The following is a 15172-nucleotide window of genomic DNA, read 5'->3' as shown; positions in this document are numbered from 1 at the left end:
CACTCTGCTCTGCTCTGTCTCTTGATGTGTGTGATTTGTGTCTACTCTACGTCTCAGTTGGAAACCCCATATGCCAATTTCAACAAATGGTGTTGTGAGAAGTTGGAGGCAGGAAGTGTGTGTGTGTGTGTGTGTCTTGGGGATGGGGGTAGTGATTATGGGGGTGGGGTTGAAGGGTGGAGGACTGAAAAGAAAAGAATGAGGAGAAGTAAAAGAGAAATGTCCCTTCATGTTACCTGCAAGAAATCCAAATTCACACAGTGCTTTAAAAGCAACATCACATTTTACTCGTTGTTACAGAGACACAAGGAAATACTGCAGCTCCACTACATCTAGCAGCTGCATTCCATCACATTTTCAGATTTCAATGACTACCCTGTTACTCCAGGTTCACACTTTCCTCTCCTCTGCCATCTTGAGGCCAGCCAGCTTGGCTTCCGTTCAAACTGGGAGCCCTACCAAATCATCTGCCCTACTCCTGATCTGGTTCCTCAACCTGACACACTGTATCAGGTTATCTTGTTTCTATCCAAGTATGCGTGCGTGAGTGTGTGAGTGCATATATGCATACGTGCTAATAGAGAATCGTGTGTCGTCTCTTGGAAGGGGGAAAAGAGAGGAGGAGGAGGTGGATGGAGACAGTGAAAGATACTGAAAGACTGGGATAAAGTTTGTATGACACAGAATAGAAATTTTCAGATTGCTGCTTTTGTACCAAATAAAAAAAACTAATTGCAGATCATATTTGGGTTAAGTTTTTTACTGATATTTGAAAAAAATTATGCTGTAGTACTTTTAGTCTTTCTTTTCTACTTCAGCTCTTTCAGAAACCATACACGGAGGGAGGGTTTTTCTCTTTTTTTCACTTTACTAGCGTGGGCTGAGAGAGAGGGCTCTAAAAATAAAACATATGTTCCTCCAGGTCTGTGGGAGCAGAGGCCCCCAAGCGTATTGTTTTGGGATATGGGGGAGGACAGGGAGGATCTGGCCTTGAGAGCGATACTAAGAGAAAAGCTATGGCTTTCAGGCAAAGAAACATTCTCTTCTGTGTACTAATATATGCCATCTTTTTTTTGCCGTTTGTCAAAACAAAATATACTTAAAATGAAACCAGTTTGCTTCCTTTCCTCTTTCCTTTTTGACAGTGGGAGATTGGGTAAAGAGGTGGCTACGCTTACGGTCCATAATGCTAAGGTGAAAATGTGACCCCCATAAGCCTTCTTATTGATTTTTCAAAGCCCCAAGGGAGAATGCAGAGTGCAGAGGTTAAAAGTATCTGAAGTAGTGATGTTCCTTTGTGCTCACAGTGCAAAAATGACCCTTAGTTCGTATGTACTGCATTTGAGAACTGAATTAAAGAAGTATACCTATTGAGCCGATGTGGGTGAACCAGCTGCTGGGAGCTCTACTTGGTGAGGAATGAGTTAAAGCCAAAAGTGTGTGGGGGAAGTCTACACTGAGCAGCAAAGGGGAAATGAAGGCATATTAACGGAGAAATAGCCATGAGTGCTGAGGGGGCTGGATCTGTCACGTGTCTAGTTTTAGCACCAGTGCTCCTGCCTCCTACTGCTGCAGTTTTGTGGATTTTAGTAAAGTATAGTATAGAGAGCAAAGTAAAGAGAGTGTGAAAGATTCCTAATTATACAAACATGATACTGACATAATGTAGCGTAACACTAACAAGTCTGTGAAGAATTTTGTCATGATTTTAGCATATTACTATTTTGTAAAATGTCATCTTAAAATACACTTAACGGTCATTTAGAAGTGTATTATTAAGATACTTATGATTTTGTGTTCTTATTCAATATATTCACAGACTAAACTGGCTGCTGAGACATAATGAGTGTCTGTATAAATACTACAAATACTACATCAGAGAGATTTATGAGCGGTTAAAGACACTATCCCTACAAGTGAGCACTAGAGTCAGTCAATATTAGAATATTATAATACATCATGTTGATTCTGGATGATTTGATTACTGTCATCTACCACAGGACATGTGACGCTGTGGATGATGTTTGCTTTGAGAGGCGTGCACCGTGGGCGTGGTATCCCGGGGAGTGTCTGTGTCCAGCCAATAGCGCAGTAGAGCTAAAGTCGATGGGCGTGGTCTATTTTCCCACACGGTCCTGTCCAAGCAGCAGCACGCTTTTGTTCAAACTCGGGACTCAGACATCGCTGAGGTACATTTCCAGGTTACTCGCTAAATGTGAGCAAACAATGCTGATCTCAATAGCGGTGCTCCTGTCAGGGTTACTCACACTGGTGTTTTTCACTTAAAGTACCAGGTTGGGATACTAACTTTGAGTTTTGTGAAGTCTAAAGCAGGGTATTGCGAATGAAGCAGCTGGAGCTCTGAAAGCGGTGGAGGATTTTCCTTTAACCACATCTTCGTGTTGGAGAACGATTGCTGTCATGTACACTTACTAGACATTTAATGTTCCTTTACATAAAGGAAGAAAATAAGCTTATGCTTTCCATCACCCTCCTCGCTGGACATCTATGGAGAGGATTTTCTGTATGCGCTCACGCAGCTTTTGGAGTTACTTACGGTCGAGACGACACCGTGAATGTTAAATTTACCGAGCTGGATAGAAGAAGACGACACACTTAACCTGATTTGAATGCCTTTGCAAGGAGTTTGCTGGTTTCTGTGCTGCAGGCAGGGCTTCAGTTTGCTCGGACGGGACTATGGGGAGAAAGAGGAGGAAGAATCTTTTGAATTGCGCAACAAGGAGGACTTGACTCCCAATGGACGGGTAAAAACTTACCACCTGCACTAGAACAGCTTCAGAGCACCAATAAATTAATAGCATGTTTTTAATGAATGCCCACACTACATTTAAAACATCAGTATTGGTTTTAAAAACTGCTCAGTTTTTAAAACCAATACTACACGGGAAATTCAACGAAAAGAATGTTAGTTCAGTGTTTGAAAATGATTTCACTTGGAAAACTACTGTCCTGTGCACAAGTCTTGAGTCACCCTTTACTTTAGCGTAGGTGCAACGGTTCATTTGTACAAACATACATGCAGTATACAAGGCAGAGACAGACTGTTTAAATATAACAAGCTTAAAAGTCAATATTTGGTATGATCAATTTCCTTCTTTAAAGCAGTCTGAACACTCTCAGCCAAGCTTTCTTGTAATTTCTTGAAGTAGTTCTCAGGAATAGTTCTCTTCTTCTTAGAGATCTTTGGCTTTGTTCTCTGTCAAGATGATCCCACACCACTAATGTTGAGGTCTGGGCTCTGGGGAGGCCAATCCAAGGCAGACTGTGTTCCGTATATGCTTTACCTGCATTGGTAGTGTGTTTGAGATAATTCTCATGCTGAGAAATGAGGTCAGTTGCCAAGTAAACACTTTCCTGATGGTATTACATGGTGGAACAAAAAATGTTTGTACTTCTCTGTAGTTGTGAGTCCATCAGTTTTGATAAGAGCCACAAACCATGACAGAGCCTCCACCATGTTTTGCTTTAGGCATTCACTGTACCTCTCTCCTGGCCTTTTCCATATGTGTTGATGAACCCAACATTTCAAATTTAGATTAGTTTTTGTCATTTGGCCTTTTGTCCTGCTTTCCTTTTGCTAAAATGGCTTCATGGCAGCTGCCCTTCCTCTGAAATCATTTCCGAAGTTTGGTGAACAGTAGATCAATCAACCAAGGGTCCTGATGCTTTTCTCTGGTCCTGTCAGATCTTTGTTGTTTTTTTTAGGGTTTCTTTAGGCTTTTGGCCTCTACTTGTCAAGTTTTTCTTGCTTGCTGTACAGGACATACAGAATGCCATTCCCATTTCGGCTAACAGCTCTTTGGGAATCACCTTGTTGGTGCAAAAATACTTTTTTATGCCTGTCAAATGGGCATCTTTGGCTGAAAATGAGCACATACAAGGACTGGACTGAAAATGACTGAAAAAGCTGCCAATGTCCAAATAAAAGTTTGAAAGACATTGAGACCTGTTACTAAAGACCACTTAAAAATTACCAAGAGGGTCTGGCTTCTTGTGAGCAAAATATTAATAAATTAGACTTTTACACAGTACTGTACATATAGGTTGGAAATTCAGGGTATGATAAAGAATTTATCATGCTCCCGTTTATGGCATTATGTCCAGTGAAGTGGTGAGCTACAGTGTTCACGTGCAAGTTTAGATACATGTTCACTGTTAACCTTGTTGTCTGTTCAGTACAAGCCTCTAAAACTGATGCATGACACAGAATCTACTGATCCTTAGTTTAACGTTTAGGTTTGTGTGGTCTTTGAGGCCTGGGCAACATTGAGCAATCCCACATGCACACACTCTCTGATGTAACTTGTCGAACTCTGTGTTGAACTGATCCTGTGTATTTGGCCTCCCATTTGCTCAGTGGCAAATAAGACTGTGGCCTTGTATTCTCTGTAATGTTAGTCATCTGATCAGCCACAGAGAGTTCAGCATTGTCCACCCACTTGTAAGGGGGCATTGTTGCCTTGCATTAAGGTAGGCTCTTTCTGTACAACCCCACATGCAGCTCTTAATGTAAAGTGTCCCAGGAAAAAAAATGCTCTCAAATATTTGTTAGGATTTTGTGCCTTTCCAAACACCAGCTCTTTTTTTTTTTTTTTTGATCATATTTTTAGACTTTGACTTCAGTGCACACTAAATAACATTATGTGCTGGTTGAAATTATAGGCACAGCTATTTTGTGCTTCTGAGATAAACTTTACACCAACACTAAGCCTTTGCAGATGAAAGTAATACCACCTGGAGCCATTACTTGCAAATCCTGCTTATCTGTTTATTGCCCCCTTTGTGTTTTTGCAGCCAGCCAGTTATACACTACAGCAATTTGCATGTAAACGATGGAAACAGATACGTTTTACACAGTTATTGGCTCAACAGAAATCTAACAGTTCCAAAAACCACCAGATAAGAGCAACATCTGTTACTCAGCATTATCCGAAGAGGTGTTGGTGTGTAGCACACACTATCTTGGTCATAATCTACCATCTGTTCTACCATTGGTGGTCAGAGGAACCCAACGGTGCTTCATATTTGCAATCAATACAAGATCACAGTTACATGTCCCAGTGGAGATGGCTGATGGCCTTCTAAAGTGAGACACCGAGATCCTTTTTCCTCTAACTTTCCCGGATTCCCTCATTAAAATGCAACCTATGATGCATGTGCATAATTGTGCTCCTCTGGGGGCTTTGGTTTAATGTTTATTGAATTATAGCTTTTTCAGAGAAGCTTGATTGAGACTTGAATCCTGGCCTTTTAAAAACATATAAAGATAACCAGAGTGCCATTATTGACTGAACAAAAAGGAACCAAGTGAAGTCGTTGAATCTAGTTTTTACTATAAGAATCCAATATGACTTATATGAGCTGATACATAACTGATAGTAACAGGGAACAGCAAAATTATGATTACAACTAAGTTGTTGCATTTTTGTTTTTCGTTTTTGAGAGTTGAACCAAGCCTACTGAACTCCTATAGTAATCAGAGAAGATAAAGGGCTTATTTAATGGCATATAGACTAACAGTCTTGTTCAAATGATGAGCTGAATACAAGACTATCCCAATAATGAAATGATACAGCGACATTTTAAAAGGTCAGCTCAAATTTGTAATCTATGCAAGAATAATTGTTTAAAAACAGCTTTTGTTATTTCTGGCAGTTTAAAACTCACCACTCTTAAGCTCATAATGCTGCTTTGTTTTTAGAGCTACTGTATCCCCAACATTGATGTTACATCACCGATTAGAGTCTTGGCTCTATTGATTTCTGCTCGTAAATATTTATGAATATGAAAGGCGTGACCTGAGTCATAAAGTATTTGCCTGTCTGTATTAATCTGAGTGATGTATTTTCTTTTGAGGGACATTTTGTCTTAATCTATCATGTGGTTAGGCATGTTCAGTTTATCACATTACTTGTAAATGGAAGGAATCAAATAGTTGACTGTTGTAATTCACAGTAACAATTGGCAGTAAAGCATTATTTTGGTCTTAGAGATCCTTCGCCTAATAATAAATCCCCCTCATGCGATGGAGTTATTTATTGACGCTTCCAGGCGCTTGATGCATTTCAGCAAATCATGTTACCTCTTATTTTGTGCCACTCTGATTGTGACAGTTGTAATTCTGTTATCAATATCTTAAGCTGAGCCAATAATTAGGAACACAGCTGAAACTACTCCAATCTGACATCAGCTGGTCAATCTTAACTGTGTTACAGTCCCCAGAGTAGATCCAGCTGATACTGTTTGGTTTTCCATAATTTCTACCAAGGGGGTGAGGTCAGTTGAAGGGTTGGTCTATAATGATTTCTAGGAAAGCCATCTGGGCTGTGTTCGATTATTAACCATCATTAACCATCCTCATGACATTCAAAATCACGAGCTCCTGCATTGTTTTACAACATGCTGCCAGAAGACACCATTATGTGTAGAAACTGAAGTACCAAAGCCATAGATGACACACTCTTCCTTGCCAGGACTTTTCTTACTGACGTTGGGATCATGAGTCAGTGCCGATGCTTATGTAGGCTTGGCCCTTGAGAGCACAGGGCTATGCCAAAACCTTTTCTCTTCATGTTTACAGTCGCCATTCAAAGAAACTACTCTTTAACAGCTGCCCAAACAGTCACACCAGGCTGAATGCCTCCAGTGTAGGAATACTTGGGCACTAATTTTAGGGCAGGATATCCGTCATTCTCTTTTCTTTCCATGTTTCCACTAAAACCATTATTCAGTATTTATGTAATATGTATGCAGTTTTACCAATAAACTACCACCACAGAGGTTTAGGCCCAGGCAGTTGTAAGTGTGGACTGGAGTACCGCAGTGCATCCTGTTGCTCGGAACAAACAGACACAGTCCTGCTTTGCTGAGAGCAGGTCCTATTAGCCATCCCTGCTGCCCTCTGCTTTCAGAGGTGTCACGGTACGCTGGTTTATATTTGGTTTCCGCTGCGTCTCTGCCTCACCACCTCGAGGCCACACATCTGGTCTTCAGGCCGACACTGGCTGAGCCCAAGCATTTTCTCATGGTTACTCAGCCTCCCAGGAGAGCTGAAGGGAGAGAGAAAGAGAAGGAGAGAATAAACTGGGAAAAGCGAGAGCGGAAGTCAGCCACGGAATGAACACATCACGGCATCTTTCCCTATTTCTCTTCAAGCTCTGCTCTAGTCTGGAATGATTCATACCCTGCCGTCCACAAAGAGAGATCTTTTGCCAGGGCTCTACATCGCACGCTATCCTTGTTCCTCACCCCACAGCCCATTAACTCTATTGGAAAGCATTTTTCTCAGTAAATTGTAAAGACTTGTGGGCAATGACTCAGACTATTTTGACTGTGCCTACCTGTCTTATTAGTTTACTGATTGTTTGATTAGTTGATATTATTAAATTATTGCTTTTATGTCACTGATTTTTATTAAGGGTTTCCTGTCATTGATGTGATGTCTGTCTAGATTTTTTTTATTAGGCCTGTTGGCTTGGCTAAATGATTTACCATACACACACTGTCTGTTCATTTGTTCGCATCAGTATGGTTTGACATTTACAGTACTTCCCTCTGAGTTAAACATTAATGAGATCTCATTATCCAAACTGTAATCTTTTCCTTATTTGCATATGGGTCCGTCTGCCTTAAAAATATAACATAGATTCCAAGCTAGCCTATAAATTTGCAGTTCATGTTTTCTTTGTTATTTTTGAACCATCTAAAAAGAAGCCTAGACTGTTTTGTGGGGCAATGGTTAAACTTAGGATAGTTTGCCCTGTAGTAAAGTGTGGTGTGTGAACTGTGAGGAGCCCAGAACTGACCTGGATAGTGTTTCAGGTAGGCCAACACCCCTGAGTTGGGTCAGGGCAGCCACAGGAGCTGGCTCAAGGCTGTGGTTCACAGAGACAACAAGTCAGGCCACAGGGACACACAGTGCTGCTCTGCACACCAGGGAATCTGTCCAAATTGCACACAGGCAAGCTGTCTGATGGGGTTTTCCAAGGTCAGGTTGGGAATCTAGGGGCCGGAGCACTGTGAAAGGAAACATCCTCTTCCATCTTCTGCTTCACAGGGGAGTCCTCGAATGAAAAGTTCATTGTTTCACCCATGAAATCTGATTTTACATGTCTGCCAGTGGTAGGCTCATTTTAGTCAGTAGAGGAACTAATTCCAATTTCCACACAAAACTAATGTCCAAGAAGGTGTTTATGTGATTTTTAAATGAATAGCTGGCTTGCAGTTTAATATCCATCCTTCTATCTATTCTCTTCTGTTTTTCCTTATCGAGGCTATCAGCCTATCCCAGCTTCAGTTTAATATTTAAGTAAATAATTAATCTGTTCATCAGATGATTATTAGGGCACAATAAATTTTACTAGGTAAAGTGCAGTTAATCAGGAAAACCTTGGGTCTTTAAGGCTTCTCATCTCTATCATAATCACTGCTATTGTTTGATTTTGTTTTCTGTCAATAGCATAACCGTAAAGACTTTATCTTTACACTTATGTGTTTATCTTTAGTGTAAAGATTCTGAAAGGCACTTTCTCAATGCAAGCTGTTATAATTAAGGCTAAAAGGTCTCTTTGTCTTTCTTGCTGTTTTTTTTTCCTCAAACTCTCACAACTTATAGCAATCAACTCACAGATAGAAACGATAAATACAATTGTTCTGGCTGTCCATGAATTCTCAAAAACTGATGTTATTTTTAGGTTAATCTTCTTAGAAAAACGAATGGAGAGAAAAAATCACTTTGGGTTGCGAATGTTGGGGTGCACTCAGCTTAAGCATGAAAAATTCCTCTGTTCCCATCACTTATATTAAATTAGCCTGTTTTGCATGCCCTATTTCTCCCATCAAGTTTACTCCTTGCAAGTAAAAGCCAAGCATTACAGGAATAGTGCAGCTATGTGCTGAGGCTTGCCAGGAACAACTGCATGCCCTATTGTAACATGGCTCCTGAAGGCAAAGCATTGAAGGATCACTTCAAACTGTGGCCTATTTCTGAAGCTAAAGCAATGTCTGTGGTGCATGATTGTCGATTTACCCTTTTCTCTCTTTTCTGTTGACAGACTCCAGCTGAGGTGATTGTTTCTCAGCCATCTTGCACAGCCAATGGAACAAATGGGTAAGGAGCTACAGAAGCCAATTTCACACTTGAACGTTGGTCAATTTTGGGAGATTTGGATCTGGACATTGTCCAGCATTGTCTGATTTTTGTCCTTTTTCACATGTAGCCAATAGCAAGAGATTGTACATGTCAGCTGCATTATCTGTAGTGGAAATGGTCCATTTCCAATAGAGCGTATATAGCTTCTGGGAAGAGCATGCCGGAGACGGGGCATGTGACACCCAATCTCTCACTATGAATTCTCCAGGAAATTATATGCTCTATTATCACATGGGTTTGACTGGGCATTACATAGAACTGGCAGGGTAAAGTCCATTTTATGTCCAATTCGATTTGTTCCCCCATTCAGCTCGACTTGGTTGCAGGCTACAGTGCAAACGACAAGGGAAGTAGTAGTTCCGTCTTTTACTTGTATACTTCCTCTGAGCGCCGGGGATTTCTGTATATATCCGCAGGCGCATGTGTTAATACTTGATTTCTTTCAGTTCCTCTTCAGTATCTCATGGTGTTCTCATGTGTGCATGCAAGTGGTACAGAGTCATATACATACTGACAGATGATCTGTTATGTGGTGATATTTGATTTCTTTTAGGTGAAATTAGTTTTCAGTCTTTCAAACTGGTTGAGCTTTACCATTAAGAAGTTAACCTGGCTGTTATTTGGGGCTGTTATGGCTGTTATGTGTTATTTGCCAATAATTTTCCATGTGAAAGATGTCTGATGGAGGTTTTTGACATGTTTAAATTTCCAAACAATTGATTTTCATAGATAAATCGGGTGCATTCAAATAATGGGAACATTAAGGAAAACCATACATTTATTACACCCCCAACCTCCTGAGGCATTAATAGATGGAATTTGTCTTATTTAAATTTCGGATATCTAGGTCATTTGCTATTGTAGTGTGCCCTGTCATTCGGCTAAGATATAAAGGCCCTCAGAGGGGAAAAAAAGAGATTATGGCTGCCTATGAACCCAGCATTATTCGTTGTATCATAAGAGAAAAATGGGCTGAATTTTAAACAACTTGCAATTAGTCAAGAACAGACTTCACCAGATAATTAGCTGAAGAATAGACTATTTGTTGCAAGCACATATACTATTGATGTCAAAGTAAATGTTTTTATAATTAGACAAATATAGAACATATTGGACCTCTGTTCAAGACGTGTCTTTTCTGAATAGGCAAAACCTACAGTTTGTTAATGATTATATTCTGAAGACCAGGCCTTTTGCACAGACAAATCAAAGACTGGGTTGCTTGGCCACAGTGATGCTGGTTGATGCGCTATGTTTGGACCTGGGGAGCCTGCATTCAGTAATTATGAACTATGACTCCTGCATCATATCAAAGGGTACTTGAAGATAATGTGTAGCCAGCAGTCTTAAACAGATAAAACTTTAACTGGACCTTTCAACAGGTTTTCATCCTCCCTGCAAATCCACTGAAGAATGGCTCAATAAGCCCATTCAAATTCCTGATTGGAATCCCCTTCAGATCTTGTGTGGGGTTTTGAGTAGAAAAAAAACAGTGCTAAGGATCGTACCACTGAATGAAGCGCAATCAAGATTTTTAGCAAGCCTACACCAGAGTGAGTCATTATGAAAAATGCATACAAGAAGCTAATTATTTCTGCTAAAGGGAGCAATACTAGTTTCTGTGGCTTCCTGTATTTACTTTTTCCACAAAAGACAAGTAATTATTTTTCAATTGGATTGGATTGAACTTATTTAAAGATATTGCTTCAAAAGGGATGAGATGTTTGCTTATCTGCATATGTGAATGGCAGAGGATTTCCTTGGGATGTACTTACTTTTATTACATGGTTAATGTAATCTTCATCTTAGATGACTTTAACCAATCACCCTTTCAATATCAGGGCATCTTACTGTAAATGACATTCAAATGGCCATGTGGATTACATGTTAATGCAAATGAGAGTCAAAAGTGATTCATGGAGGGCTTGATCCAGACTATTAGTGCATGGCTGTGATCTCAGACAGTGATGTAGCCAGGCTGTGCTTCTCTCTATCTCTGGCATCGTGCCCTTATCACCACCCCGTTCTCCCTTCCACAATCGTAACTGTACATCTGCCGACTCACAGGCAATGAATCACAAAGCTTGACTTGTAGGCCTATCGCCCATCACAAATGAACAGACGAGGATCTGCAGAAACTCTCAACAAGAATAGAGCTGTCCCAGGAAGTGGTTATGTGAGATGAAATATTTTGCTGTAGTCATACGTGACATGGTGTCTTTTGAGGCTTGAGGGGGGAAAATAGGACGGAAAGAAGTAAGGACTGGGTGACTCAGTCCTGCCTCAACAGCACTCCTAAAAGAGGTGTGGCTCGGGTTCATGTGCGTGTGTGTGTGCATGTATGTCATTTCTGCACTGTTGTGGTCCGCATGGCATGATTAACTACTAGTTTGAAGAGTCTGTGTGTTTGCCTGGCTGTAATCATCACAGTAAGTGCAAAGATTAGAGAGCATAGCGCTTGCTCATTACCTGGCCAATGAATGGACACACCCAGAAGTTCAGCTGTACGGAAGGAATGCCAAGTTAGGCTCTGATAAGCCAGAACTTTGCTATTTTAACAAATTGAGTCATATCAATTCATCTTAATTGTTGCATAAGAGGAGACGCAAGCTCTGATTTACATCGGACTTTGACCAAACTATTGGATTGCATTGTGCACAAGGAAATGTTAATCTAAACAATTAGATGGAATAAAGGTGTGACTGTGATTAATTAGGGTTTTTTTTTTGTTAACATGGCTATACTCTGCTAATTAGCCGTGCTACAAGCCTGATGCATTAGCTGATTTCAGGGGGTCTCACAGAATCCATGCCTGCAACTTCCTAACATATTTCCTCAAAATTAATTGGACAAACTAACACAATTTGAAATGAAGTAACTGAAGACTATAAGCCTGTTTATAACTGTTTATGTGTTGTCCTTCCTTCTTTTAAGATGATCTGCTAGGCCTTCACTGCAGCCACCTTTGGTTGCTGCTTGTTTATAGGGCTCTGCGTTCAATCAGATGATGAGATCAGATGATGTTGACTGCATCATGAAAGAATATCCTTCTTTTTGCCTTTAGAAACTCTTTGGTTGCTTTTGCTGTATGCTTCGGGTCTTTATCCACCTACACTGTGAAGTGCTGTCTGATGAGTCTTGCAGCATATGTGTGAATTTGAGCAGAGTATACCCATGTGGACTTCAGAAATCATCCTGCTACTTGTATCGGCACCAATCGAATATTTAAAGATGGCCTCCTTCAATTGTATTTATATATCTTAATCAATCTCAATCATCAAGAAATCCCAGAAAGATGATTGCGTTCATCTGGACGTAGCGTTTCCAGTGAGAGAAACGTTTTTGCATGCATCCAAGCAACTTCTTTAGTCTCAGTTTCCCCAACTTTATAAAAAGTCCATTTGCACAATGACCAAAACCAGCATGATTGCCTAACAATGGACCATGTGCTCAGTTTCAGCATCATTAATATGCAAATTGTCCTGACCGCTGAAGAAAATGTGTCCAAGCTGAGGATCGGGGTCCCCAACGCAAACAGGAGGATTACTGTGAATTATACATCAGTGAAACCAAACAACCTTAGCTACCTTGTCAGGCCAAGACTCCACAGTCTATTTACACTTACAGACCAGTGGCCACTCTTGAAATGATGAGGATGTACACATCCTGGACAGGGAGGAATGATGGTTTGAGCAGGGAGTCAAGGAGGGCATTTATGTGAAAAGGGAACGGCCATCTCTGGACAGAGGAGGGGGCCTAAGGGTAAATCCTTTACCATATTACAATACTATGATTGCAGCCATTTCTCATTTGTTTGTAGTCATGACAATTTGCATATTAACAATTGTGAAACTGACCTCACAACACATTGGTAAGGCCCCAGTTGTTACTTTGCGTGCTGCCAGTAACTTCTTCAAAAGCAACTTCTGTTTTTGCTCATTGTTAAACCTGCAGTTAGTTGAGACTGCAGAGGTCGCCTGGATGGGTAGCAAAGTTCCTCTTGAGGTCTCGTGAATGGCTCCCAAGTAAAAGTCGAGTACTTGGAATCAACTCTAGATCTTTCATCTGCTTCATTTGTCATTGAATTACAAGGAAACGGATCGAACCTGGTCATGAAACTACTTATCACTCAACTGTCCAGTTGCTTTTGAAACTTTAAAAATGGGAGACTGTATAAAAAAAGGGCTGTAATTCCTAACCAGTTAATGCAATACTTTTGTTAATCTCCTAAAGTTAAAGTTGAAAATTTCCCAAAACCTACTTGGGTGGTGTGGAGACACAAAATTACATAAAAATGTTTAATTGTCCAAACATGGGTCTTCAGGCAGATGACACGAGGCGTTGGTGTTTCGGTCAGTAGGAAGTGCCACCCAGCTGCCACCTCCCTCCTTGCTGTTCTCATGCTGAAATCCATTTTACATTGTCACTATTTATTTATTTATTTTATTAATCTTCCCTTTCCTCACTCTCAAGTTCCTTCTCATAGCTGAGGCAGGGGAGAGTACAAACTGTTCTAAAAAGAAAGTAGACACTTGAAGACTTTTCTCTGTTCTATCTGTTCTGGAATTAGCTTCTCCTCTTCTTCGTTGACAGCTCTCTGAAGTAGTCAGAAGCTTGAAGTTTTTGCCACTAGATAACTAAAAGAGAACAGTATTAAGGAATGTATTTCATGTGTGTAAATTTATGTACATGCAGGACAGAGGGTGTGTATGCATAACACAAGTGAGTGTTTGCGTGAAGAGCTTAGGAGTGGGCCCCCAGTAATTGCCTGTCTGGATGTCTGTCGTCCTGTCTGTCAACCATCCAACCATCACAATCTGGACTTGTTTACAACATCAACAAATATGGAAAGTTTTAATCCGCGTTACTAAGTTTCACAAGTAGAATGGCTTTATTCAAACTAAAGAGTCACTTACTCTCTATCATAAAATGCCTTGCTGACAACACTTCTTCAGTCACAAACTCAGACTTCCTGTCCCTCCTACTCAGGTCTCATAACATGACTTTGTTTTCCCTCTCCCCTCTGCCTAGTCCAGAGCTTCTTGGCAGTGGTCTTGAGAAAACAGTGTATTTTTAGCTGGGAGGTCATATAGGCCCAGTCTTAATCACCACATTCCCATTTTCCCACCAGCCCAGTTTCAGCCAGAGGCCCATGCAGTCAGCCTATGCACTCTATGGAGAAGGGAAGAGAAATAGATGGATTTCTACAGGAAGAATGATTATTAAGCCTCTGATATGAGCATGATTTTAATAAACTTTGGTTTATTTTACTTGGTGCTTTTTCTAAATGCCTTTCTGGGCACATCCTGAGCTATTTATCCATCAGACAACTCTCCCAAGTATTCCTGTGACTAATCAATGCAATGGTCATTTTTGCAACCGTGCATGTTCTTTTGGGTTACAAGGAATGTTTCATTTCACTGCGGTCATGCAAGCCCGAGAGCAAGGACAGTGGCTCTTTAGCTTTAATTAATGTCTCAGCAGTGTGATTAGATCCTGGACTGAAATCAATTACTCATTGCCACAGAAACTAAAACCAGGCAGACAGACACAAACTAATTAATTCACTGTGCTGCTCACACTGCTGGATGTGTGTCATGGTCATTGTACAGATTTCCTAAACGTTGGCTGCTTTAAAAAAAAACAGTGAAAAAATCATGCACAATATTGGGAATCCTTTTCAAAAATTTCTCTTTAGAGAAAAGTTAGAGAAGTGACATTTGGTTAATTTGTTTAATCTTTAGACTTTTATAATATTACGCTGTTTAATTTTTTTAAATGATGGTTACCTTTTTATCTCCATCTCTGCTCTCTATCTCAGTTAGAGATCAGAAAGGTAATCTTGGTTTAAATAATTCCACAAATGTCCATCTCCATATCTGTACACACTGAATATTCACATAGTCAGCAGCATGTTTTTAAGAGTATTTTGTTTTTTAAGGCATTCTTACTTCCTTTAAAATGCATCTACTTCTATAAGATGGATCATCTTGCATGCAT

The 15172-nt window shown here is 40.3% G+C and overlaps 1 protein-coding gene across 1 annotated transcript in view; it reads left to right on the top strand.

Annotated features, from left to right (window-relative positions):
- Nucleotides 1-2156: 2156 nt before the first annotated feature.
- Nucleotides 2157-15172, top strand: part of plekhh3 (pleckstrin homology, MyTH4 and FERM domain containing H3) — a 36535-nt gene continuing 23519 nt past the window's right edge. The window contains exons 1-2 of the mRNA XM_004552262.4: nucleotides 2157-2765; nucleotides 9075-9130. Of these exons, the coding sequence (XP_004552319.1) occupies nucleotides 2631-2765; nucleotides 9075-9130 (191 nt within the window). The 5' untranslated portion in view covers nucleotides 2157-2630. The remainder of the gene's footprint in view (nucleotides 2766-9074; nucleotides 9131-15172) is intronic.

This window comes from Maylandia zebra, linkage group LG4 (assembly GCF_041146795.1).
Source record: "Maylandia zebra isolate NMK-2024a linkage group LG4, Mzebra_GT3a, whole genome shotgun sequence".
Classification (NCBI taxonomy): Eukaryota; Metazoa; Chordata; class Actinopteri; order Cichliformes; family Cichlidae; genus Maylandia; species Maylandia zebra.
The sequence above is the reverse complement of the archived record's forward strand: the minus strand, read 5'-3'. Positions and strand labels throughout refer to the sequence as shown.